Raw genomic sequence first — 25,459 nt, 5'->3', positions numbered from 1 at the left:
TTTTTTGCTATATAGATTGAATACTGAAGAGAAAGAAGAGAAGAAGAGAAGGAAGGGAAAATTTTTTAAACAGAGAGAAAATTTTAAACTTGAAAAAAAAAAAATTGAACAGCGCAGCACAACAATAGCAAAAGCCTTAGAATACAAAGAAAACTATTTGTTGCGAAAAGAGATGTATATGCAGAAGATGCAAAAGAAAAAAATTTAGTTACGAAGAATATGAAAAATTTCACTCTCATAATGATGAAACAATAGAATTATGAGTGGAACATTGTAGAATGCAACTAAAATGATCTCAAATACAAATAGAATAGTAAATACTCAAGCCAATTGTAAAGCCCTTTAAATCCGTGCTATTACATATTTAAAACTATAAGCTGGAGCTGTAATTTAACCGTCCTGAAATTTTGATATTAATGAAATAATCCCCAAACTACTCTGTTATTTATCCCCCGTCGTCTTTGCGGTCAATTCTGTCCTTAGGATTGTCAATCGTTGAACTTAATTCTATCACGTGCTTGTTTTAAATTAGGGTTATTACCCTTTTGTCTTGCGTCGTTTGGCTGTGCTACCATTTGCAGTCAACTCTCGTCTATACTGGGGCGACTCTTCCTCCAACTTCTTCAATAGGCGCTCTTGATTCATCATTGACTCGACATCCTCATATCTAACTTGAGAGGACATATCTTCGTCGTTTGTGACGTCACAATTTAATTCGGTTTCTGGTACATCGGTACCTTCTCCTTCATCTTTCTCATCGTCCATAACAATGGTTGATCTTGATGTCATTGAACTCTTTGCCACATCCATTAGCTTGCTCCTCATTGACAGTGGCGACACACTTCCCATTAATTTACCATATTTCTGCTTTGGTCTAACCTTTCTCGGAGACGGTAGTTTTACGGCATCCGAATTCTCTTTATTTTTGTCCCCACTGTTTCTGATCGACGTTGTCTCGCCCATACTCTTTATATACTCAATCAATGACTTTGGCCGGATGTAATTGATGGGAGCATGAATACACCATTGAGGATCGTTCAACTCAGGAACTATTAACATAGATTTGTACTGTGATTTTTCAAATATCTCCCACAAGTAAGCAATTGATACTACAGGTATATTCCACTTCTTTGCAGCGTCGATCTTGTTCTTTGCTGATAAAAGTGATACTGAAGATTGGCCCGATTGATACGTGGGACAATTGAGGATATCCTTGTGTGGGTACTGAAACAATTTTGGCAAATTCTTCATAAAGCTCTCCTTGAATAAGTTGATGTTGAGAATTAACAAATCTCGCTGCTCCGAAAATGATTCACAGTATTCAAAGTTTAGAAACTTGGTCAACTTTTCTATATGCAACAACTCAATGCCGGTGAAACCTGATGTCGACACTTTGAATTTTCTTGACGAATTTATCAATCCTTTGATGGGTTGTCCCCACCTGTCCAACACCACCTTTTTGTAAAAGATGCACCTTTCAATAAAAAATTCAGTCACTACCTTGATATCGCCACTCGTGACCATCAGTCTGATCCCATTGGGTATAGTACGTAACAAATTAGATGCGTCACTTCCTTTATTCGCTGGGGCAATGATATGTGTCATGGTTGTGTCATTAATATCTGCTGTAATCTCTCCTTGAAACGCTTCAATTCCACCGCTTAACAAATCAGACTCCCTGGCTGTGAATCCAACCAAAAGAAACTTGAATCCTAGAAACAAGCTGCTTCTGCCCTTCGTCTCAACCGGCTTGACAATTTCGATCTCCTCGTTGTTCTCGGAATCACTTTCTTCATCCCAAGTTTTATCTGCCATCAATCCCTTTCTATCATAATTTGTGTGATCCATAATTGAATTCCATATTTCCGTCTTCTTCCCACGATTAAGTTTCTTTGGTCCCTCTATGGGCTGCCTGATTGACTGCCTGGTCGCCGGTCTTTTTTCTTCACTGGCCAATTTCAGCCAAACATTACAACCGTTCTCGTACAGCTCCTCCATATCATTCGTCAATAAATAATCATTGTAGTCCAAAGCTGCACCTCGTATTATGCTATCAATGATCCAAACAGGGTGTATCACAGGAATGCCCCATTCCTTTGCCTTGTTGTACCTCGTACCCCTAGGATCAGCACTGATCATGCAATCTTGATGGTTCAGTAGAGAGTCTTTTGCCACGCCTCCATTCTGGGTAAATTGTCTTAGGAGCAGCCTTTCAGAAAATTGCTCTTCTCTAGTACGCCTGAAACTGGAATTTAGTAGGTGCTTGATATGAGACTGAGACATTTCCACCCGTGAGAAACAAACACTGATTTCGCTAAATATGGGTAGCTTGTGTTCATCTAGTAACTTTTCCACGTCGTCATCACCTATTAGCCATTGCTCGTGGATTTTGAATACGGCATCCTTCGTTAAATACTTTATATCTAGTCGGTTCTTGATACAGAATTGGTATTTTTGAGTTTTCCTATTTCCCACAATAAGGTACTGTACATCGGTCATGAGATCTAGATGCTGTACACCGCCCATTGACTCAATTATCCTCATGATTTCGTTTCTCGTAGTTGTTTCAACTCCCGTGCAGCAAAATGTTAGTCCTAAAAATGGTTTTCGTGAATGCATGGTTATTGAATGTTTTGCATACTCTGTCGACTCATGTGATTGAAGCTCTAATAGTGGAGTTGTTGCTGCGGATACAGTTGATTTGCAATCGCAAGACGCGTGTGACAGTGCTTTTTCCAGAAATGCGTTTGCAGGATGAACTTTTTGGACGATAGACACACTGAAATTTCGCACATTTATTCTCACCTCTATATCTCTTTCTAAGCTATCTATTCTAGAATACATGAATATTAGAATCAGCAGTGGTGGCGCCAGTACCCTCAAGCGAAGCTTGATCATCCTCAAAAAGGGATTCAACCGAAGACCTAGCTGACACAGAAGAAAGTAAATACACTACACCTCTCTGTCTATTTATTATCCCGCCTCTAAAGTTATTGTTTAGGTGGATTGATTGTGAAAGTACTGCCATACTAGTCGTAACATGACGTGCAGGGACAATAGCCTCATAATTGGGGATGTCTGCTGCATTTCTAATCACGGGGTAGATAATTTGAGTGGTTTTCCGTTCAACTCCCATATGGAACAATCGTTGAATATTTCTTTTTAAGAAGTGGGTAACTCTGGATCTCTTTCTCCTTCGAATTGTAGGAGCAGCTTCATCAGTAAATGGATTTCGATTGTATGGACTGCAGATGTACTCATCGAAGCTGACATTATCTGCAAAGAAATCTTCTGGGGAGCCAAGTATTGCAGCCCTTGAATTGCGAGCTTCTCTGCTATCCCTACGCATGGTGTGTATGATGTTTAATTTGGGAGCAGTGTGTGGTTTTCCCTCGACTGTGAGGCTGGTGTGGTACAACCCTTGGTTGGTGTGTAAAAGTGGTTGCCAAAATGGTTGTAAAAAATGAGCTCTTGAAAAGGAACTTAGTTCACACCATGGGTACTTGTATAAGCACCACAAATAATATATTACATAAGGTACCTAGTATGGTTAGCCGAACCGTACACTTTGACTCTACACTTTACATTACTTCACAAAATCCCAAGCAAGGACTTCCCATGGAAAAGAAAATGTTATGCCAACGGCAATATCAGAAAAGAAATTTTAACAGATCTGGTGGTTCTTTTCTGTAAGATTACGATAAGGAGCGATAATATATGAATGGATTCAATAGTGTAAGAGGAGTAAGCAGAAAATTCTTCGTATAATTGCACAGTTTCCTCATTTTGAATCCATTTTGCGGCAAAAAAAATTGAGTAATGTCTCCTTGAGAAAAAAGGCAAAATTTATCAGCCAAAACTGTTCACTACGAACGACAGAGTTGATTAGTCAATACAAATACAATTACAATCAACTAGCTAAGATGCAAAAATAAGGAGAGCGTTGATATCATAATTTCACTTTAAAACAATGCAAAAATTAAATGGTCCCTAGCAGGATCGAACTGCTGATCTTGGCGTTATTAGCACCACGCCTTAACCAACTGGGCCAAGGGACCTATTTATGAGAGAAAATATCTATTGTGTAAATAGTCCAGTAAAATTAAGTCACATGATGCATAGTTAGACGATTACACGCTATCAGGTGAACTACTACGAGACAAACTATGATCTATACTTTTTAAAGTGTACGAATTCTAATCCTAACCGTCTTCACCACGAGCTTTAGTCCACTCGGCAGATCCTGTCTGACGACCCTTGGGTAAACCAGAAGATGGAGTGGATTCTTCAGTCGCTAAATCATCAAGTTCTCGGTTTCTCGGGACAAATACATCAGTGTATAATAGTTTCCACAGCTCCTTTTCTGGATAAGTCAATCTTGCTTCAGCGAGATACCCTTCTGCTTTTTTCACGTTGAAAAAATCAATCACCTTCTTCACCTTTTCTGGATCAACTATATCCAGTTGTTCAATTTGCCTGTCTTGGGTAATATATTTTCTACTCAAATCAACGACGCTATATTTGTTGAATCCAATGACATATGACATACGCTTACCCCAGTTTTCACAGTATAATAATGGCTCGTCAAATACGCCTTCACATGGGTCTAAATGAACCCATCTTTTCAACCCAAAAGAGTAATATTCGCACCAAACATGATCCTCATTATTCCAAACATACCTGATCCTATCCTTGCCTTCTCCAATTAAAGCCGTCAATATTAGTAAAAAGCAATTGACCCATTCTCCACACCGACCCTTACGAGTATCAAGCAATGCTGCAGGATTATTTATCCGAGAGAATCCAACATATTGATTACATTTCTTGCATTGATAAATTTCTATAATGGAAATACGATCAGGATTATTAGCAGGATCTGGAGGTTTAAGACCTATTTGCACCACCTCTGATGACCCGCAACGACATGAAGGTGAATTTAACCAAATGAAGAAATCATGCTTAAAATACCGTAGCAACTCAAGTACTATAAAATCATCATAATTTAATAAAGGGTTGGTACTCTCTTGTTCACGACGCTCAACGTTTTCGTAGATTTTAGCCAAATCTATTACATCAAGAGCTTTATCCAATGCATCTGGGTTCTGATAACGTGTTAGACAATCAGAAAGTGTGTGAATTGATGATATCACTTGGGAAGACAGTTGTGTTTCACGAATATTAGAAGGGGCGGCTTTCTTTTCAGTTGAAAGTTTTCTCTTGGAGTACCCAATTATCAACTCATCTTTAAGGCGGCTGTAGTCTATATTCGAGGACATTGTGTATGAGCAGACATGAAGTGACGCAAAGTAAAAGAACGTAGTTGAGAAATTCGGTGGCAACAAGAACACATGGAAACTGTTTCGATTGCGCTACCTATAAGGACCATGGGATTCGGCACTCTTAATCTTGGTGCCAATACTCTGTTATACTACTAAGAATAGATAGTCACGACTCAATAGTTACAATATCCTGATTGAATTTTATTTGCATCTACGCCATCCCTCCTTTTCACCTTCATCCTCCTTTTAACCTTCATCCTCATCTTCCCCTTCCTCTTCATTTCCACCTTCTACTACACCACTAAGTGCATCATATTCCCCATCATTGCTACTCTTCACCACCTTCCTAGGCGGCAACACTTTATTAAATGCCTCTCGCCAATCTTTACATTCAAACCATCGACAAATAATTTCATACACATGAGAAGTCACCAACACATCACGACTATTAATCTTGATATATTGTCCAATAGGTAACCGTGCCATTGCCAATCCCATTGATTTAGCTTTATTAAAACACAAATTTTTGTGTCGATTCTTATCGACAATTCCACCAATGATGTATGTGTGGTTGGGGTTCAATTCTTGAATATCATTGTCGGTATCTGCAGTCAAATAGACAAATTGATGTTTGTTTTCTGATGTTATTATATCAGCAAGAGTTTGTGATTGGAATTTGATTCCCTTCCATGATGTATATTCAGGGTTGGATGTTTCATACCTTTGTTTGAGTCGTTTATTGAAGGACAAGACTTGAACGGGTAGTTCATATTGACAATGTCTCATTGATGAGTAGCAAGATCTAATTTGGTTCGCTATCGATACTATCTCCTTTTGGTTCATCAAATCATCAAATTCACAATCAATAGCTATATTTACATTAGTGGCTATTTGATTCTTTGGCTTTTTGATGATACTGTTGCGATATTCTTGATCATGTTTGAGTCTCTCGCGCTTACGCTCTCTCTGTTGTTTCTTTTTCAACCTCATATCCTGTCGATACTGATCTTTTGTCTCTTCCCATCGCTGAAGCTTTTGTTGTTTTTTCCATTCACGTCTGGATATTCCTGGAGGTATCACTTCATTCTTTCTAGCTTCACGTCGCCTTTGTATCTCTTCCAGAGTTGGAGGTGGAGCTTTAGTCTTTTTGTGAGGTGATTCGCTTTCCATGGTCTGTGCATGCAGTGGATGCCCTAGAGTAATGTGCAAAAAAGAATTTTCAATCGATGCTGCGAATCTTCGCAGCCGTAAAAGCTACCATAAATTAATCAATTAAATCTACTCACCAAAGATAAATTTCTACTTATTGCTCTTATACTCAATTGGCTTTTGTTCTTGCAATTCAACAACATCAGAATCCTCAGAGCTGTCCAAGTTCTCCTCATCATTTTCCTCTTTGAGACCAATAGTTCCATTCCAACCTTGTTCTCTAAGATAATTTTTAAACTTGACATCTTCTTCCAATAAATCATCAGTCTTCAAGTGTGGAATGAATATCCAGGTAACGATAACTCCCAACAATCCACAACAAGCAGCAATAATGAACGTGTATCTCTGACCACTGGCTTTTGAACCACCAATGGTCAACACACGATCGAAAGCTTTAGTTCCACAAACAGCACCAACTTTACCAATAATGGCACTGATACCATAACCAGTACCTCTGACTGGAGTAGCGAATGATTCACTTGAAACTAGTCCCAAAACATTTCCCATACCAGCATTACCAAAACTTTGCATCAAGCCATAAAGAACGATAAACAATGCCGTAATTTTCTTGACTCTGTAATAAGCAATACCAACAATGAGTCCAAATACAATGTACCCAATGAATCCAATCAACATGGTGTACTTCTTTCCAATTTTGTCAACAATATAAGCGCCAACAAAACATCCTGGTAAAGCAATTGCACCAAGCAACAAGTTCCATTCAGCGATTTTTTCCAAATCACTAGTATCGGAAATAACATTGGAAATAATGGTGGCAGAAAAGATACCATTGGGGAAAGTTACAAAATCATACAAAAACCAAGTCACAGTAGTTCCTAATAATCTTGGCCAATAATACTTGAGGGCTAACCAATATGGTGGTTTATGCCTTATAGCATTCTTCTTGAACAATACACTGGTGACCATCTTCATTCTGAAATAAAAGACTGATAATGGCCAGAAACATCCAATGGCAAACATGGTTCTCCACAAGGCATCGTAATGCGTCTTAGTGATCTTGTTGACAATAAGGAAAATTATTGATGCAAATGGACCACCGAATGCCAATGGCACATTTGTTGCCAAAATAAATGCCATACCTCTTCTCTTGACAGATTCATTTGCTGCCTCACTTGCCGTGACTGAACTTGAAGGGTATTCAGCACCAATACCAAATCCAGTGACACCTCTCATAATCGTCAACATCCAAAACATACCCAATACAGTTTTACCGTGAGAAGCAGCACACAATGCACTACCGAATATCAAGAAACAGGTGGCAATAATAATGGCAGATTTTCTACTAATCAAATCAGCACAAATTCCGATGACAAGTTGACCAAAAATGGTACCCACTAGGGAAGCATTGGAAACTTGAGTTGACAAATTGGTATCATATACTTTGGGATACTCTATAGCAAATACCTTGTTCAACATTGACATGACATTGTTTTGGTACCCATCGGAAATCAAAGCAAACCCAGCACAAAGAATCATCAAGGCATCTCTAAGTTTAACACCTCCATCTAAACGATGGCGTCTAGCTTCAGCATCATAAGTGTAGTACTGTTTTTGGGGTGGCACATCACTGCTGTGCAATGGTTCAAACCCGTCAGTTTGCACCGTTTCAACAACTTCAGGAGATTTGTCTGTTTGGTTCCTAGTGGTAGACATTTTGTGAGCTAATGTGATGAAGAGCTATCACCATTGTGGAAACTCGAGGTATTTACATCTCTTTATATGTTTGAAAATTTTGACTCTCAAATGATAATAAGTTCTACAAATCTTATTGTTTTATGAATGGATATTATGAATGGATATTATGCATGCAATTCAGAACACAACTGACCACGTTTGCCTCATTTCATATGTACAAAAGTGAAAAATTGGTGCCAGTTGAATTTACTTTCTCTCCTTGAAGGTGACTGGCCATTTTTGTGATTTGATTTTATTGTTTGGTCGAGTGGCTTATCAGTGTAAATCAAATTAATTAAAAGTTTAAAAACAATAGGCGACCTTTATAAATAGAGCCACGTGGAGAGGACATCCGATAAAAAAATCAATATCAATGATGGTTATTGTTTATAGAATGCATATGTTTTACTTGCATTCTATTGTTGCATAGTAACCGCAGAACCAAACCTCTTGTGACTCGAGTTCCCTCTTTCAAATGCCGAGGACTTAAGTTCCCCTTAGACAAGGAAAACTCAAAAGAATGTGTCAGAGATTAGACAGCGCAAATTTTTTTTCTTGGGAGAGGGGACACAAAAATCAGGAGGAGGCAAAAACGTGGTTGGATTGATTGAATTTATAAATTAATGAAAGGATGAGGCGAATTTAGACGTTTGAAAATTTCAAAATTAACCAAGGCCACATGGAAAGAGGTTAGGGAATGCTTTTAACCTGTCCATTCCATAAGTAATACCACCCACATAGCCCTATCTTGAGAAAGACAATTAATTAAAGAAGGCTTAAAAGTCATTCCCCGCATAATTAATATCTTTGTTGTGATTTTCGGTAATCCCCCTTCACCGTGTAGCTTAGAGGCTCTCAAATAAAGAGTTTCAGTAATGGGTATCCAAACGTTTGGTCTTTTGTCTCCAATTTTTTATTTCCATTCGCAGTATAAAGCTTGCATTCGTCTAGAGCATTTCAAAAGTCTCGGCATTTGAAAAAAATAGCGATCGGTAAAGCCTGAAAACCGGTGTTTGCTACTGCCAGCCGTGTAGGAAAAGTACCCGTGTACCTCAACCCCATTCCACATTTTATTCGGTGAAGCTCACGATATTGATAAGAAATTTCATTCAATACGAACAATGACCGTTTTTCTCCAAGGTCATATATGACAATACACAAAGATCAATCATTTGAACGTTATATGCTCAGACCCAAAGAGAGAGCGTATATCATTTGGGATGGACAACATCCCATGGATCTTTTTGTGAGAAGCCAATATCATATAACGATTTTTTAGCTACAGATCGTAAAATTTTTATTTGTCAGTGAGTTTGAAAGAGAAAATTGAAATTGTTCAACGCTCGTACACTTCTACCTACAGTTATCAATGTAGATAAACATTATCATTTGGATTTGTACAAATGCCCTACCACAGAACATTGTTCGTAAAACCAAGATTCTAGTATCAATTATCCACAGTATAAACAAAGTGAGGTGTTTATGGGAAGCCATGGAAGCGTAGTATAAAGTTAAGATCAAAATACCCTATATAAGCGAGATAATCATTGCATCAACTGCCAATTTAGTTAGACCCTGTAAATTTCATGTAATTACAATAGAGTACTTATCCACAATATGTAACTTTCTAGTTAGAATCAAGTCCCTTTTCCGAACACAAAAATGTGGAAGAGATCATTTACGTTTTGTGATGCGCATGGAGACACATTTTCAGTTTGTCATGCAATGTCACACTTGGAAACAATGCATCAATACATTCTACTTGCATATAACGTCAAAAGAAAGCAGCACACAATGAAAATTAAAACAGTGCGTCACGGATTTCATTTCATTTGTTCAAGTGACTGTCGAGATGAAACTGCACCTGTGTTGCAAAGTAAATTAAGTAAAGAGGCATAAAATGTAACCAAACTCTAACGTCATTTTACAAAAAGGTTTCAATCGAAAACAAAATCCTAATTGGGAACTGCATTCTCAAAATAATCATAAATTTAGCTAGTTTAGTGTATTGCTTTTGGTTAAGTTTGTTCACACAACCCCCCCAAATGTAACCAATTAATAACTCCGAATTCTATCATTTAAACAATAGACTCTCGTAAAAAAGTCCGAGAGATTAGCAAAAGTTTGAAACAAAAGCGGGGATGTCTGAAGATCAAATCAGAATTAAGCAATGATACAGAATCGAGTTGAACACATTGGATGTTAACAAAGCTGCATCTACATTTATTCATTCAAGGTGTCATTCCGAAGATCCAATTCGATCAACTATTACATGCTATGATGATGAATGATTGTGTGCCTATTTTGTTGAGCTCGGCAAGGGGATAGAGAGAGCGGGGAATTATGTTTGAAATTAAATCAAAGTTTGTATGTAATATCCACACGACATTAAGAATAGGAATCTTAGTGTGCACAACCCAAAATGGGATTGGCTTCCCATTGGACAACAAGTACTACATAATTAGTCCCTCCTACTTTCAAGCCTCCTCCTTTTCGGTTCATTGCTTAATATATCAGATATCTCGTATCACCTACCACTGCTTAGCTCTATTAAAGGGTATCGTTTCATAAAGAGGACAATATACGAAATGTGGGGGAAAAATGACCCAACAAAAAAGAAAAAAACAATTCGAAAACGGAAACTTAATTGGAGTCCACATCATACTTCACTACACCATAACTGGGTCCACCGAATCAGATGACTCGGGTATGATGTAATCTAGCGTTTCGATTATTAAGAACAGATCGTTTGACTTAAAGTCATTTAAAATTGATAAGATTATGAAACAATTTTATTTGGGAGTTTCAAGTTGGAATATTAACTAATAAATGTATGTCGCTTAAAAAGATGACATTGCTTTTGTTTACTTTTTTCCTTTTTCTTTTTCTTTTTTATTCTTAGAATATAAATTTTTTATTTTTATATTTTTGACATTCATTCATAAAAATGCCGTTTGAAATTTTAAGATTTTTTGCATATTTCTTCTTCCTCGCCTGACTTTGCCGTTTTTTTGTACGGCATCTTTAACATGGTTTAATGTATGTGTGTGTGGATGTGCTGAAATTAACCAAAATCACTTCATATTGAGGGCAGGCTTTTCAATGCAAATTGATTGATTATCGGTGAATGGGTAGTTCTCAAAAAGATCGATTTAGAAGCTTTGTTCTGGGGTGCATGATAACCCTGTGCATTAATTGCAGCTGTAGGTTAGATAAGATGCGAGTTTGTATTGTAAATCTCTCTCTAAACGTATCTACTTACTAGAAACCGAATTTAAACTAAGCTAGTGTGTAGAGAGTGACTGTTATCCCGTTGCTTCCGAGTGAGAGTTGGGTTGAGAAGGGGAGATCGGTGATGGTTGTTGAAGTTGCTAATTTTATCCAATTAACAGATAAACAGAGATAATTACCATTTTATACCGTTCCAAATAGAAAAGATTACAAAAAGTTGAGATAAACTCCGCAAAACCAGAAAAGCTCAACAAAAAAAAAAATAAATAAAAAATAAATAAAATTGTTTTTCTTATTATCGCATTAAGGCGAATTAAGATTTATGAGGAAAAAAATAAAGAATGAAAAATTAAAAGATAGCGCGTAGTTTGAATTTACACACCCCTCCCTCCCCCACCTTTGGTTCGAGCTTTGAGCAAACAGATACCAAATAGTAAAAACACGTCCAACAAAAAGTGCGGAGATAGACCATATAGCCCTTGTTCTACGATTCTTGGTCATTCACGGAAACCAGAACTACTCATATGTAGTATTTCTCCAATTAGAGATACACAGTTTCTAATTGGATTATTCTATATCCGTCGGTACACAGAACAATGGAAATATTTTTATGAAATAATGTAGCGAGATCGATAAATCCTTTTTGTTGTATTAGTTTTGTGAGATTAAAAACCTTTATTCTTCATTATAGTTCTACACGTGACTCACACAAAAATGTTCAACTTCAACGACACACACACACATACATGGAGTATTCTCTGTATTGAAGGTACAATGATAAGCCACAACCACAATTAACCATAAGAATGAGGCAAAAAGTATTCAAAACGAGCTTTCAAATGTAAATTCCTTTGTACAAAAGGGATGATATACAACAAGGCGTTGACTTTGCTTAAATTAGCTGATTTTGTAACCGATCTTTATACTATAGACTATATGTATATCGATCGGCATTTTCAATGAGCCATGGCGACTGTGGATTATATCTTCTTATCATACACACAGGTAAGTTGCTCAAACTTATCTACATGAATGTGATGGAGAAATACCTACCCAATTGAGTTTGTATCCCCGGAGGGTTTCCACTTTATCTTTTCTCTCTCTCTTTCTCCCCTGAGTCAATTTTTATTCCCATCGTCTTCTATAATTTTTTTTCCTAACCAATGACCACAGTTTCAAAAATAAAAAATTGTAACCGATGAGCATAAAAAATAAAAGACGAGAGGATTAACAATAAAATTAATTAAGATTTAAAGCCTTAATCAAATTGAAAGATATTGACAAATGATAAAAGTTACAATCACTCATACACCCCCTTTTACTTACTTCTTGTAGATATAATTCTCATTAGAACAATTGACTTACTTCAATTGAGCTGTCTATTCAATTCCCCCTTTTTCCTGTCTTTTTCTTAGGGGTAGACGATATTTACCAATTGGTGGGTGTCTAAACTGAAAACAAAAATTTCTTGGTAGACAAAATTGCTATTTATTTCTGTTTGTCTTTGTTGTCCGACCGAGAGTTAAAGAGGGGGTGTAAAAAAAATAACAAAAAGAATTAAAACTGTGTGGGCAAGAAGTACTGCATATAAACAACTGTGGTGTAAGCTATAGTATGTATGTATTACGTATTAAATGGATATTAATATGCAGAGTGGGTTATATATTTTATACATTTTATTAAATTTTTAAATTTAAGTATTGAGTGACAGAAAATGACAAACAAAAAATTACATTGCAAACTTAACATACTTAACAATACAATAGACAAATATATATATGTAAAACAGAAATTTATATTATAAAACAATTTTGATTTCCGGATAACACCCTACCTACTTACCATAGATATAAAAATCTAGCAACCAACTTCAATCCAACTGACTTGCCAACTGTACAAATAATCAACCTTTTGTATATATAAACAAACCTCACAACTACTACTACTATTACTACACCTGCAAAGGTATATAACACATTCTATTAAAGACTGTATCAGTACCAAGTACTATCAACTTATCCCCCTACGAAGTACCGACATCGTAAGGCATAACAACAACAGTCACAACTTGCGACCACAACAACAATTACAACTACTGCTTTGACTACTGTTCTTTTACCCAGACACTACAGCTTACTTTTGTAACAGCACCTGCCATCCAACACACATCAAAGACCTTGACGATTTCTTCACATATTTATGCATAATATCGAACTAATACATTCACCTAGTGACAAAAACTACATTAAAACTACAACTACAGCAATAGTAACTACATTTCAACATAGTTCTCAACACTAAGATCAACTTATTGAAACACTTATGCAACATTTCTTTTCCACTTTATAAGATAGAAACCCAATACGATCTAAAATATAAAACCAAAACATGTTGTTAGTTAACAGAATCAACAGTAATAACAGCACTAGTCTTAATCAAAACAACAAGGATAAGAGCATACACAACAATGGTCACTTTCGAAAAAATTCCCTTGCAAGCACAGTGGCTTCATCGCCCAGTGGCAACAGCATCGACGTAACAGCAGATGCAGCTGCAGCAGCAACACCGTCATCAGTACCTTCTTCATCACTCCCACTTCTAGGTAGGTCACCTAGCTTTAGAAAGAATAACAATGAACCTACAGCAACAGACAAAAAGTCTAAATTCAGTTTTCAAGGTTTGTTCAAGAAAAGAAGCAACTCAATTACAGCTCAAAAGGAACAATTACAGCAGCAAGAAGAACTAGCGGAGAAGGAAGAAGAAGAGGAGGAGCCACAACAACAACACTCTACTTCTGTAGAACAACATTCACCGACAAGTGCAGAGTTTCCTTATTACTGCAGTATATTAACTACACCAATACAAGAATCATGCACTTCCAACTCACCAGTGATTACACCACACAACATTATGGATAATACCAACCACATCACCATTATACGAAGCATAGAGGAAGAGGAAGAAGAGGATACCGCTACTAATAACCACGACACATATCAAGAAGAAGACAATTTTGAACAACAAGAATTCTCCTTTGAATCGATGAATCCTCGATTTGGATCGTCAACTATAGCACCAGTTCCTAGATCAACATTGTTTTCTCCTTCACCAGGTTGCCTTTCTCACCAGCCATTCACAGCAGCAGCATCTGGTACCCCTACCAACTCAGATCATGAGAGATACACATCGTTCACTGCTGACTGCGTTTCTTTACAGAATAGTGAAATGAGTACAGCTATGGATTTGGATTCAGACACAATGATTATCAATGCATCTGACTACAAGGTTGAAAATGATTCAGAGTCCAAATTAAACCTTGGCAAGCAAAGAGATAGTGTCAAAAAGAAACTCAAAGGTACTACTGCCACCCGCCCATCATTATCATCGAGAACAAACACATCAACACCAAAGAGAAATTTGAAAAGTCTACTACGAATTGGTTCATTTTCTGGTAATCACAATGTCCGAACTACAAACCCCCACAAGGATGCAGTATCTACAAAAGTGTGTACACCAACAACACCACAAACTATTGAACAACAAACCTATCAATCTGAATTCAGTTTTGAAGAAAATGATGAAAATGTGTACAATTCAGAATCGGAATTTGAAGAATCTCAACTGGACCTAAATTTCGATCCAAAACATGAAGAAAATGAACTGGATTATAAATTTGGTGGATACCATCCTGTTTGTAAAGGAGATGTCTATTTCAGTCGTAAATTACCTAATCGTGAATACGTTATTTTGCGTAAATTAGGTTGGGGCCATTTTTCAACTGTTTGGCTCGCCAAGTCAAGAATTTCAACAATCGGTAATGGGTCTAGTTCCATTCATTCGTCATCGTCAACAACTAGCAACGAAGATTATAATGAATATTTTGTTGCTATCAAATTTGTTAAGTCCAACAAGAATTACAAAGAAGCAGCAAGAGATGAAATTAGGATTTTACAAACGTTACAAGATCCAGTTCATAACAATGGACATTTAGCTGGTGAATATTCCAACTACTTTGATGCTCATCCGCCAAAACAACATCCAGGTTACAAGCATCTTATGAAATTGCTTGATGATTTTGAAATTACTGGTCCTAATGGAAATCATATTTGTATGGTGTTTGAAATCCTTGGTGAAAATGTCTTGAATTTGATTTACAAGTACAAGAAGTTTTATAGGCATGTGGATGAAGAAATAAAGAGAAAGAGCGTGGAAGGCGAGGAGACTAAACAACAAGTACAACTGCAATCACAACAAAAGTCGGAGCAAGTCCAGCCAACTATGAAGTTTGGTAAATGGGATAACAAATATTTCAAACGCAATACCAAATCGAAATTAAGCTTGGGTTTAACCAAGAAGGAATTGGATTCCACTATTGCACCGCCTTCCACAGCATCTACCATATCGTCATCCTCAACTACGGTATCTCCAATTGAAACAGTAATGGAGGTTGGCGAAGATATTGATTCCTCAATGACTACAGCCGCAACTGGAGCCACTGGAATTGGCCTCGGAATGGCTATCGGCGCTGCTGGTGGCATAACTCAATCAACTACATTAACATCTACTGATCCGTGGCACAATTCAATGGAGAAGAAACTTAAAGCAATGAGCTCTGACTCATTGGTCAAACTTATCAAAACTTCACGTAGTGTTGGTGGTATTCCATTACCTATAGTTAAAACCATCGTTAAGCAATTGTTATTGGCTGTTGACTATATGCATCATTGTGGAATCATCCATACTGATTTGAAACCAGAAAATATCTTGATTGATATTGAGGATATAAATAAAGTGATTCGGCTGATTGAAGATGAAAAATTGACAAAAGCAAGAGCAAGTAATTCATCATTGAGTCGTGCTGCTTCATTGATTAAACGAGGTGGGTCTTTTAGTAAACCTAATTTACTTCAACGTACACTGAGTTTTACTATGTCTCAACAAGCACCACCGGCCACTGTGACTGAACATCCTGAAATTCCGGAACAACAGCAGCAACAGCCACTGGCTGAGCAAAAACCACGTCAAGCATCAACTACATCAATAAATTCATCACATTCATCCAATTTTTATTACAAGAGACTGAAGAATTCCATCCTGGGTAAATATGATTCGCCAATCCGTTCGTCAAAGCCACTTTCATCAGCAGCAACCTCCTCCGACATTTTTTTTAAAGATGTTGATTTTGATCAAGCACGTCGTAAATCAGTTTCAAAAGCCATAAGTCCAAAGAATTTTTCCATTTTTGATCTTGGAAGAAAATCTGTAACGAATAGCAGCGCATCACTCAAAACTGCCAATACTATCACTAGCGATAACATTTCTATCAAGATTGCTGATTTGGGTAATGCTACATACACCAATGAGCATTTTACCAATCAAATCCAAACACGTCAATACCGCTCCCCAGAAATCATCCTCAAGTATAAATCATGGGGATCATCAACTGATTTATGGAGTATTGGATGTATAATCTTTGAATTAATCACGGGTGATTTCTTATTTGATCCTCATGATGGAAAGTTTTTCGATAAAGATGAAGATCATTTGGCTCAAATTGTTGAATTGTTGGGACATTTCCCTCTGGACGAATATTTAGTTGATTGTAAATTGACTGGTAAATTTTTCAAATTACACCCGGAAAATCATCGACAAATTATATTCAAGAATATTGATAATCTAAAATATTGGGGATTGGAGGAGGTTCTTGTTGAAAAATACAAGTTCCCAAAAAATGATCCGCAAGTCAAAATGATTTGTGATTTGATTTTGAAATGTTTGAATTTCGATTTGGATCAACGTTATGATGCTGGAAGTTTGTTGAAACATCCATGGTTTAGCAATGATACCACTGCTGATGATGCTGATGATAATATTATTAATGGCGGTGAGGTTGATGAAGAGGCGTTGAAGAATTTGCCCAATGTTCACAATGATGTACCCGGGTATACTTGTGAAGCATGATTAACAAAAAGACCAAAAATAAAAGTTAACAAAATAGAAAAGATAAACTAACTAGAGCTTCCTACAGAGAAGCCGCCCAGAAATAGGTATTTGTTTTGTCACTGGTTTGATATTTTACAAAATAAAAACACTTTAACGAAAGTACGGTTGATTTTTTTTTGACAGTATTTTTATACATAATTTACAAAAACATTTAGGGGGTCAAAGGGTTACAATCGGTTGTGTTTTGCATTTTTTTATAAGTGCAAAGTTTATATGTTTATTGTTTGTTTTTGTTTGATAATTTTATGTATTTATGATAAATTTATGAGATTTTAGTTCAGAATATGTTATTGATTCTGCATTTGATAAATCGAGATTTGGGTTGAATGGAGGATCTATTGTAGGGTCTCGTTTGAGTGGATGTCGACGATTTTCTTCATCATTTTCGGAATCAAAGTCTGAGTCTGAGTCTGAGTCTGAGTCTGAGTCTGAATCATTTTCTGAACTTGATTTGGAATTATTATCTTCTCCTTCATCTTTCTCATTGATGTCTCTTTGATCGTTTAAACCCTCTCGTTCTTGTTGATCGACTGTCTCTAGGTTAGACTCTATCGAAGCATCTACTTTTGATTCTGACTTCACTTTAGTACCCTTCCTCTTTCTTGTATCATAAGCACTTTTAATCTGTATTGCACTCTTTTCTTCTTCCTCCTCTTTCTCTTCATCATCATCATCACGGTAATCAATAACAACTCTTGGCTTCTTCACTTTCAGCCTCTCATCTTCATCTCCTTTACCAACTCCATCTTCTTTCCCTAACTCCAATTTAAAGTAAGGTACATCAACAATTGAGTTTACAATGGTTACAGGAAACACCAACTTCCCGGTGTCTTTATCCACTTCACCATTGGCTACTTCATTTACAATATACCACGAAGATTCTTGATCAATTTTACCAAATACTTGATCAACGCCCGATAATTCACTTCGACTGATTACCCATTGTCCATTTGAATATGCAACGTAACCACGTTGTTTGCACCTGATTCGAGAATGTGATTCTTTAGGGATAAGGTCGTTATTGTCTTTGGTCAGTGATGAGAATGAGATGTATTGTCGGTTGACTTGTATTAACGTGTCTTTGAATTTATTGAAATGACAGAGTTTTATAAATGCGGATGATGTCGACGGTAGTTCTTTAGCAAATATGTCAATTTTTATTGGGCCCTTAGTGGTATTTAACGTGACCTTTGCAGTGGTAGGAGGCTCAAGCGACATTTGTGGTTCGTAATGAGTACTGCAATGAGTGATGTCTGAAATTTTTCTTGCTTATCTAAAACGAGTAAATAAATCCTGAACGGAGTCAAATAGTTTTGCAATCTTATCAGTGAAACTATTATCGTTCCCACTACTATAGGCGGCTCTACGAAGCTGATGAATATGACTTCTCTTGGGAATAAGAGTCATTCCTGTATCTACTAATATATTAGACTATGAAAGTTTGCGCTTAATATTCGATCCGAATTTATACGGCATTCGGAACACACATTCCCCCACCCAACATCAACCCGCAAAAAAAAGAATTACACTTTCAATAAGCTTTCCTTTTACAACTGGACAGATCAAACACTAAGTAAATTGATTACAGTTATTACGCATTGTTTCTCGGTACAGGGCTGCGTTTTACATTTTTGATCCCCCAAAAGATCCCCCACCCGTCAGATTCTTCAATCCCCCACTTTTTCTTTTTTCGGTATATCAATCCATATGGCTACAAGATTAATTAAGTATAAAATCTCACTAGCCTTTCCCAAATTCAATTTTTTAATCAAACATCTATCATCATCAGTCAAATTGAATATGCCAAAGCCAAAAGTTCTTAGAGTTGGGAAGATTTCATTTGCTCATGAAAAATGGGACGAGATTTCCAAGTTAGTTGAAGTTGTTGATTGTGAATCGGCTAATAGAGAGGAGTTTTTTCAGGACTTGAAAGGGAAATATAGTGACATCACTAATGTGTTACGTACATTTGCTTCAGTTGAACAAACTGGTAGATTCGACGAAGAATTGGCTCTGCATATGCCAGATACTTTGGTATCAGTGAGTCATACAGGAGCTGGATATGATCAAGTTGATGTTGAGCCATTCACCAAAAGAGGAGTACAGGTTTCCAATGTGACGGTTCCAGTGGAAGATCCTACTGCTGATACAGCATTATATTTAACTTTGTCATGTTTGAGAAACTATCAACAAGGTCATGAATTGATGATGAAAGGTGAATGGCCCAAAAAGGGTTTTGCTGGTGCTAAATTGGGAAGAAGTCCCGAAGGTAAAGTCGTTGGTATCTTGGGAATGGGAGGTATTGGAAGAGCAATTAGGGACAGATTAAAACCATTTGGATTTAAAGAGATTCTCTATCATAACAGAAGTCAATTGAAACCAGACTTGGAAAATGGCGCCAGATATGTTAGTAAAGATGAATTATACAAACAAGCTGATATAATCTGTATTAGTGTTCCATTAAATGCTCATACTCGTCATTCCATCAACAGTGATGAAATTTCCAAGATGAAAGATGGTGTAATTATAGTCAATACAGCTAGAGGCGCAGTCATTAATGAGTCACAATTACCTGGTTTGATCAGATCAGGTAAAATTGGTGCTTTCGGTGCAGATGTATTTGAAAACGAACCACAAGTTTCCCAAGAATTGCTTGACTTCCCCAATGTTGTTAGTTTACCCCACATGGGAACATACACTTATGAAGCCATCAAAAATATGGAAGAATGGGCAGCTGATAATGTTGAAGTTTGCTTAAAGACAGGTAAGGTTAAATCAATTGTACCAGAACAGTACAATATGAAAATTGATCCAAAGCCATTGATATAGACCCTATAGATTTGAATGCATATGAAAATTTTGTGAATGATCAAGTGTAGTGGTATTTCTCTAAAAAGGTCGTCAATTACATTGGTATCTACATATAGAGGTTACACTAAGTATACTTTATTCCATTCTATAATTGTTGTGGTGTTTATGAATAATCAATATCAAAGTAAAGTTAATTTGTTAATGACGTCTAGATCCAATTTAAAGTATGACAAACTAAATCGGGAGCAGCGAGAGAAGAGCAAAGCCGATAAATGGAGAATTAAATTTTTTTCTTCATTTAACGCCGTATTACATAACTTACTTTCAATGTACTCTTTTCTTTTCAAGAATAGTCTTTAAAGATATAGTTATTTCATCTTTTTCCATCATCCATCCTCATTGGTTATAGTGAAGGTTAAATTCATATCTTGTGGTACCCTACATAGTAAGTAAAATATTACTTAATCTTTTATATTGAGGAGAGGTTCCAGACGCTGAAACAGAACGAAGAAAAAAAAAATATTTCAAACTTCAGTACCAAATATCCTAACCCTTGTACATATCTACAGTCATCGCAAAAGCCCCAATAGGTCATAATGGAGCATCACGAACACCAGATACAGTTCTTACCAAAAGACCCCCTTGAAATAGACTATGAGGCATTACCAGAGGATGCATCTTTGGCTGCACATTTGAGTGCTGGTGCTTTGGCCGGTATAGCTGAACATACAGTGATGTTTCCTATAGATTCAATCAAGACGAGGATGCAAATGAATTTGTCAACAAAAGACTTATCCCGTGGGTTGGTGAAATCAATATCACGAATCAGTTCGACTGAAGGTTTCAGGGCCTTGTGGAAAGGTGTTTCATCAGTAATACTAGGCGCAGGTCCAGCACATGCAATTTATTTTTCAGTTTTTGAGTCAACAAAGACATTCCTTGTCAATAGATTGACAAATTCTCCTCATTCAACAAGAATAGTCACTGATGCAAATCATCCGCTTATAGCCAGTTGCGCGGGTGTTGCTGCCACCACAGCATCTGATGCGTTAATGACTCCATTTGATATGTTGAAACAAAGAATGCAAGCTAGCGCTGCACATACTGAAAACAAATCAACCTCGGTAAGATTGATTAAATTGGCTCGTGATATATACAAACACGAAGGTGTCTCTGCCTTTTTTATTTCATACCCAACAACCTTATTCACAAACATTCCATTTGCTGCATTGAACTTTGGATTCTACGAATACAGTTCATCATTACTTAATCCAAATAACTCATATAACCCATATTTACATTGTGTTAGTGGAGGTATAGCGGGAGGTGTTGCTGCTGCATTAACCACACCGTTGGATTGTGTTAGAACAGTATTACAAACTAAAGGTATATCACAAAATGAAAGTTTGAGACATGTCACTGGATTCAAAACTGCTGCAAAAGCATTATATAAAGAAGCTGGGTATGCTGCATTTTGGAAAGGTCTTAAACCAAGAGTAATATTCAATATCCCAGGTACAGCTATATCGTGGACAGCATATGAATTCTGCAAGGAGATCTTGATTAAAGGATAACAACATTGTACATTAGTTTAAATGAGATAAACAACGAAACCCCTGTATAAAAATAGATGAAAATTGGAGAAATTTGGCATGTAAGGACACCGACGTAAGTTGATGTAGATTTCGCAGCACCACCTTGTTGATCGTGTCACACCAATGAATCATTGTCACGACAGAATAGCTTTTAGTAGAGCATCTGCTCTTGCTATATGAGCCAATTCTCTAGGATGTCGAGATAATCGCTGAGCAACAAATGAGAACAAAACACAAGAACCCAAGAATCCAAGTAGGTTGAAAAACGCAGCCCTTGAGTATAACCGTTCTTCCTCTTCTGTTCTGAATGATTGAAATATCCGACGTATACTAGCAAATATCATTTGTTGGTGGAAATTGTGTTGAGGAGTATGTACGCTATATCTCGTAAGTTTTTATTCTATTTATCTTTCGCTGCGTTAAGATATTTTTTATTTTTTACTTTTCTCCTGTGATAAGTTTCGAACCATACACCAAACCACATTGATTCCAAAAAAGAAGCTCAACTCATCATCAATGATCGGTATCGGGTTCTTGGCAGTTTATAACTATCAAGTTCGCATATTGCACTAAATAGCCCTTGCTCGCTTTGACACTAAACAACAGCCAACCATTCACGGCGCCATTCCCATAGAACCAAACCTGGGAGAACCCATCTGGTCCTGAAGATTTCTTTTAACACCGCCCATGCGTTTGCACGCTGAGGACAAACTCTCAAGAGTAATTTATTGTTGAATGGAGAGTACCACCGAATTTCCCACCCGCTAATTTTTTTCGAACGAATGTTCCTTTTGTTCGCGGGTCAATGCGAATCGAGACGAGTCGAGCTCTGGGTCGAGTAAGCCACGCGAGTGGAAACCCAAAATCTGAAGTGCGTAAAACTGTATTTAAGTGTCGATAAAATTGAAATTGAGCAACTTTTTAACTTTTCGGAAATAGACTGAGACCATGGTGAAATAGAAAACACAAAAACCAGAAGTTTATTGCTGATTGGTGATGATGATGGGCATTTTCTTCGAGAGGTGTTGCTATCAATAGACTAGCTTATATCTTAGTTTGTAGTTAGTTTGGCACCAATGTTAGTAGAAAACGAAACTATTTATACTGTAGGAGACAGGCTTTACGAGACAAGAGTTTAAATACTGTCACTAGTCCGAGCTCTTATCTTGTTGCTCTAGAGGAAAAAATATAGAGTTTATATATTTGCGTAGAGGTTACGGTACTTTGTTACTTCCATAAAGTATTCCATTTAATACTACTTTTCTTCATTAGACAGACAACATGAAAATAGCTTCAATAGAAAGTTAACTACAGATTTAACTAAACTTGAAGACGTTAAATTGTTGTAGGAGAGATAATAAATTAGGGTTATTACTTGTTTCCAATTAGGGCTCAAATTACGAGAATATTTTTCAACTACACAGTTTAGACAAAAATCACAAAGTCTGAGTAAAAGGAAGCGGAGTTGTGGAAAGTTTATAACCATAGTAAACATATAATCATTGTAAGGCGTCCCTTTGCTTTGTTCCAAAACAATAAGACACAAATATGTTACGACATTTTTATTCTTGTTTTCTTTGACATATTTCCACTGTACAATGAGTTAAGAATTATTGAACAAGACTTTTTTTGATTGGCTGGTTCTTTTTGTCCCAATTACTAACTCGGACAGAGATACGATTTATGATTGGATTAGATTAAAAAGATAATTTTAGAAAAATGCATGGTTATGTAATGCTTCGGTGTCTAAAAAGGTATGTATTTATATACACTTCTTCTGTACATACAACTTCAAGATCATCCTCTACGATGGTCTTTTTCAGTCCTCGGACTGATAATTTTTTCCAATGGTTGGTGGGCTGATGATTAGAGAACATTATATCCACCAAGTACAATTTGAATATTTATGCCAAGCGTAATCATATTCCAGAAAGAGTAACAAAATATCTGGGCACGATAGATCTTGTATTTTTAGGAGGCTTAAAATGTTCTATAGTATTCAATTTTGAAAAATCAACTCCTTTGAAAAGAAAACGCCGACGACATTTTTTTTAATGTCCTAATATTAAACATTTATTAAGTTTGTGTAATAAAACTAATTCTGGAGGTCTAATTTTCTCCGCTGATCGCAAATGAATACATTTTAGAAAAACTACTTTAAGAGAAAACTTTTTCAATAACATAATCAATTTCATCATCGTGCATTTTGATCGTAAGTGCAGTATGCATTTTATTGTTTTCATTACATTTAGGTGAATCAACGTTTGTTTAAATTACTACATAAAGTAATTAGTTTTTGAGTCCCCATTAGTAACCAATTACTATCAGACGATTTATCTGATTTATCTGATCAAATATTAAATGATAGAAAAAGCAATTCAAAATTTATTTAATTAGCTTTGATGGGATCGAGTCGCAACATCTAAAATTGAATATGCCAAATATCCTCTTGCATTAGCTCATCATAATAGACTTGTCAACGATGTGAGTCCATATTTCGTCATATAGCAACTTTCCCTAGCCATTCGAAACAATAATAAGATTCTCTCCTGGTATCTGTTTTCGAATTCCATGGGCAGCATCGGCACGAATTACGGAACTTTTGCATTCAAACAACAAAACAATGAAAGCCTCGTTTTGTATTGCATGACAGTACAAAACTTATTATAACGCCTTGAAACAAAACCTACTTTGGGAAACCAAATGCAATTGTTATTAGTTAAACTAGCTCAAGTTGGGACACAAAAGAACTACTAACAGTTACAAAGCACCCAATCAAACAAAAGGGAATCGTAGCTCATGCCTAGAAAATTGAAATTCAAAGGCTTGTGGGTTTAAGAAAAGGCTTCGGATCGTATTTTCCGAAGATTAACCGCTGTTTGCGCTTCTTGTCTTACAGGCGAGAGAACCCGCCAAAGTATGGATCAAATCTACACCCGTTTAAACAACCAACAATGTATCGATATGATTTGGGGTTTGGGCACCGCTAACGCATATACCATATTCAACAAATGAGCAACTTTTTTCGACATTTTGCCGTTCGATTTGGCTTTGTTTTAATTTTTAGACGAACTTTTTCAAATAAGCCACTCTGTGAATTGATTGTTTGTTCAATGAAAAGGCTAGTTTGATACCGTCTATTCACAGGAGTTGAACCCACAATGTAGCAACGAAGTGGTGTGCTTAATGTCCCAAAACAGCTTGCAGTGGTCGCTTGCAAGATGAAGGTTAGAATACCTTGTACGACTAATAACTCAACAAATCTGTTCGGAGTAATCCTTTATCCCTTCACAAAATCTACAACATCAATCTACATAAGATGGAGGGCACACAAAAACAATAAGGATATATGTGAACAATAGGAATAGACATAAAAAGAAACGAATGCATTATTAATTAACCACTTAAGAAAATTTCATGCTTCAGAATAGAGAAAGCACTTCCAAATTTAAAACAATAGAGTCAGTTCCATTGTAATATAAAAAGGTGACAAGATTCCCTCTTTTCATGAAGCATACAACAAGTTCCTTCTACTACAGCAAAGCAACTTTTTCCCCCAATGCCATCATCAGTGCACTCTGAATTGAAAGCATCCTCAATGGATGAAGAGAAACAAGCTTATGACAAGACATTTAG

General features: G+C 36.6%; 10 protein-coding genes and 1 non-coding gene across 11 annotated transcripts; 3 read left to right on the top strand and 8 right to left on the bottom strand. All coding sequences in view use genetic code 12, as the record gives it.

The window, feature by feature from the left end:
- Positions 1–537: 537 nt before the first annotated feature.
- CORT_0C07030 (Dpb11 protein) lies at positions 538–2,619 on the bottom strand (the record flags this gene model as incomplete). The annotated part of the gene is made up of 1 exon (XM_003868930.1): positions 538–2,619. The coding sequence occupies one exon, from the start codon at positions 2,617–2,619 to the stop codon at positions 538–540; it is 2,082 nt and encodes a 693-aa protein (XP_003868978.1).
- A 214-nt stretch (positions 2,620–2,833) lies between these two features.
- On the bottom strand, positions 2,834–3,349 carry CORT_0C07020 (hypothetical protein; the record flags this gene model as incomplete). The annotated part of the gene is made up of 1 exon (XM_003868929.1): positions 2,834–3,349. The coding sequence occupies one exon, from the start codon at positions 3,347–3,349 to the stop codon at positions 2,834–2,836; it is 516 nt and encodes a 171-aa protein (XP_003868977.1).
- Positions 3,350–3,984: 635 nt separating this feature from the next.
- Positions 3,985–4,058, bottom strand: CORT_0_Ile(AAT)_52. The gene has a single exon. It is a non-coding gene (tRNA).
- Positions 4,059–4,202: 144 nt separating this feature from the next.
- Positions 4,203–5,276, bottom strand: CORT_0C07010 (peptide N-glycanase; the record flags this gene model as incomplete). The annotated part of the gene is made up of 1 exon (XM_003868928.1): positions 4,203–5,276. The coding sequence occupies one exon, from the start codon at positions 5,274–5,276 to the stop codon at positions 4,203–4,205; it is 1,074 nt and encodes a 357-aa protein (XP_003868976.1).
- Positions 5,277–5,525: 249 nt separating this feature from the next.
- CORT_0C07000 (Trm10 protein) lies at positions 5,526–6,449 on the bottom strand (the record flags this gene model as incomplete). Its single annotated transcript, XM_003868927.1, has 1 exon — positions 5,526–6,449. One exon carries the CDS (start codon positions 6,447–6,449, stop codon positions 5,526–5,528), a length of 924 nt encoding a protein of 307 aa, XP_003868975.1.
- Positions 6,450–6,578: 129 nt separating this feature from the next.
- Positions 6,579–8,162, bottom strand: CORT_0C06990 (Git1 glycerophosphoinositol permease; the record flags this gene model as incomplete). The annotated part of the gene is made up of 1 exon (XM_003868926.1): positions 6,579–8,162. The coding sequence occupies one exon, from the start codon at positions 8,160–8,162 to the stop codon at positions 6,579–6,581; it is 1,584 nt and encodes a 527-aa protein (XP_003868974.1).
- A 5,640-nt stretch (positions 8,163–13,802) lies between these two features.
- Positions 13,803–17,375, top strand: CORT_0C06980 (hypothetical protein; the record flags this gene model as incomplete). The annotated part of the gene is made up of 1 exon (XM_003868925.1): positions 13,803–17,375. One exon carries the CDS (start codon positions 13,803–13,805, stop codon positions 17,373–17,375), a length of 3,573 nt encoding a protein of 1,190 aa, XP_003868973.1.
- Positions 17,376–17,660: 285 nt separating this feature from the next.
- CORT_0C06970 (hypothetical protein) lies at positions 17,661–18,635 on the bottom strand (the record flags this gene model as incomplete). The annotated part of the gene is made up of 1 exon (XM_003868924.1): positions 17,661–18,635. One exon carries the CDS (start codon positions 18,633–18,635, stop codon positions 17,661–17,663), a length of 975 nt encoding a protein of 324 aa, XP_003868972.1.
- Positions 18,636–19,124: 489 nt separating this feature from the next.
- On the top strand, positions 19,125–20,246 carry CORT_0C06960 (hypothetical protein; the record flags this gene model as incomplete). Its single annotated transcript, XM_003868923.1, has 1 exon — positions 19,125–20,246. The coding sequence occupies one exon, from the start codon at positions 19,125–19,127 to the stop codon at positions 20,244–20,246; it is 1,122 nt and encodes a 373-aa protein (XP_003868971.1).
- Positions 20,247–20,824: 578 nt separating this feature from the next.
- CORT_0C06940 (Mrs4 membrane transporter) lies at positions 20,825–21,802 on the top strand (the record flags this gene model as incomplete). The annotated part of the gene is made up of 1 exon (XM_003868922.1): positions 20,825–21,802. One exon carries the CDS (start codon positions 20,825–20,827, stop codon positions 21,800–21,802), a length of 978 nt encoding a protein of 325 aa, XP_003868970.1.
- A 155-nt stretch (positions 21,803–21,957) lies between these two features.
- On the bottom strand, positions 21,958–22,167 carry CORT_0C06930 (hypothetical protein; the record flags this gene model as incomplete). Its single annotated transcript, XM_003868921.1, has 1 exon — positions 21,958–22,167. One exon carries the CDS (start codon positions 22,165–22,167, stop codon positions 21,958–21,960), a length of 210 nt encoding a protein of 69 aa, XP_003868969.1.
- Between the last annotated feature and the right edge of the window lie 3,292 nt (positions 22,168–25,459).

The sequence above is a fragment of the Candida orthopsilosis genome, assembly GCF_000315875.1.
Source record: "Candida orthopsilosis Co 90-125, chromosome 3 draft sequence".
NCBI lineage: Eukaryota > Fungi > Ascomycota > Pichiomycetes > Serinales > Debaryomycetaceae > Lodderomyces > Lodderomyces orthopsilosis.
This window is presented reverse-complemented; position numbering and strand designations above follow the sequence as displayed.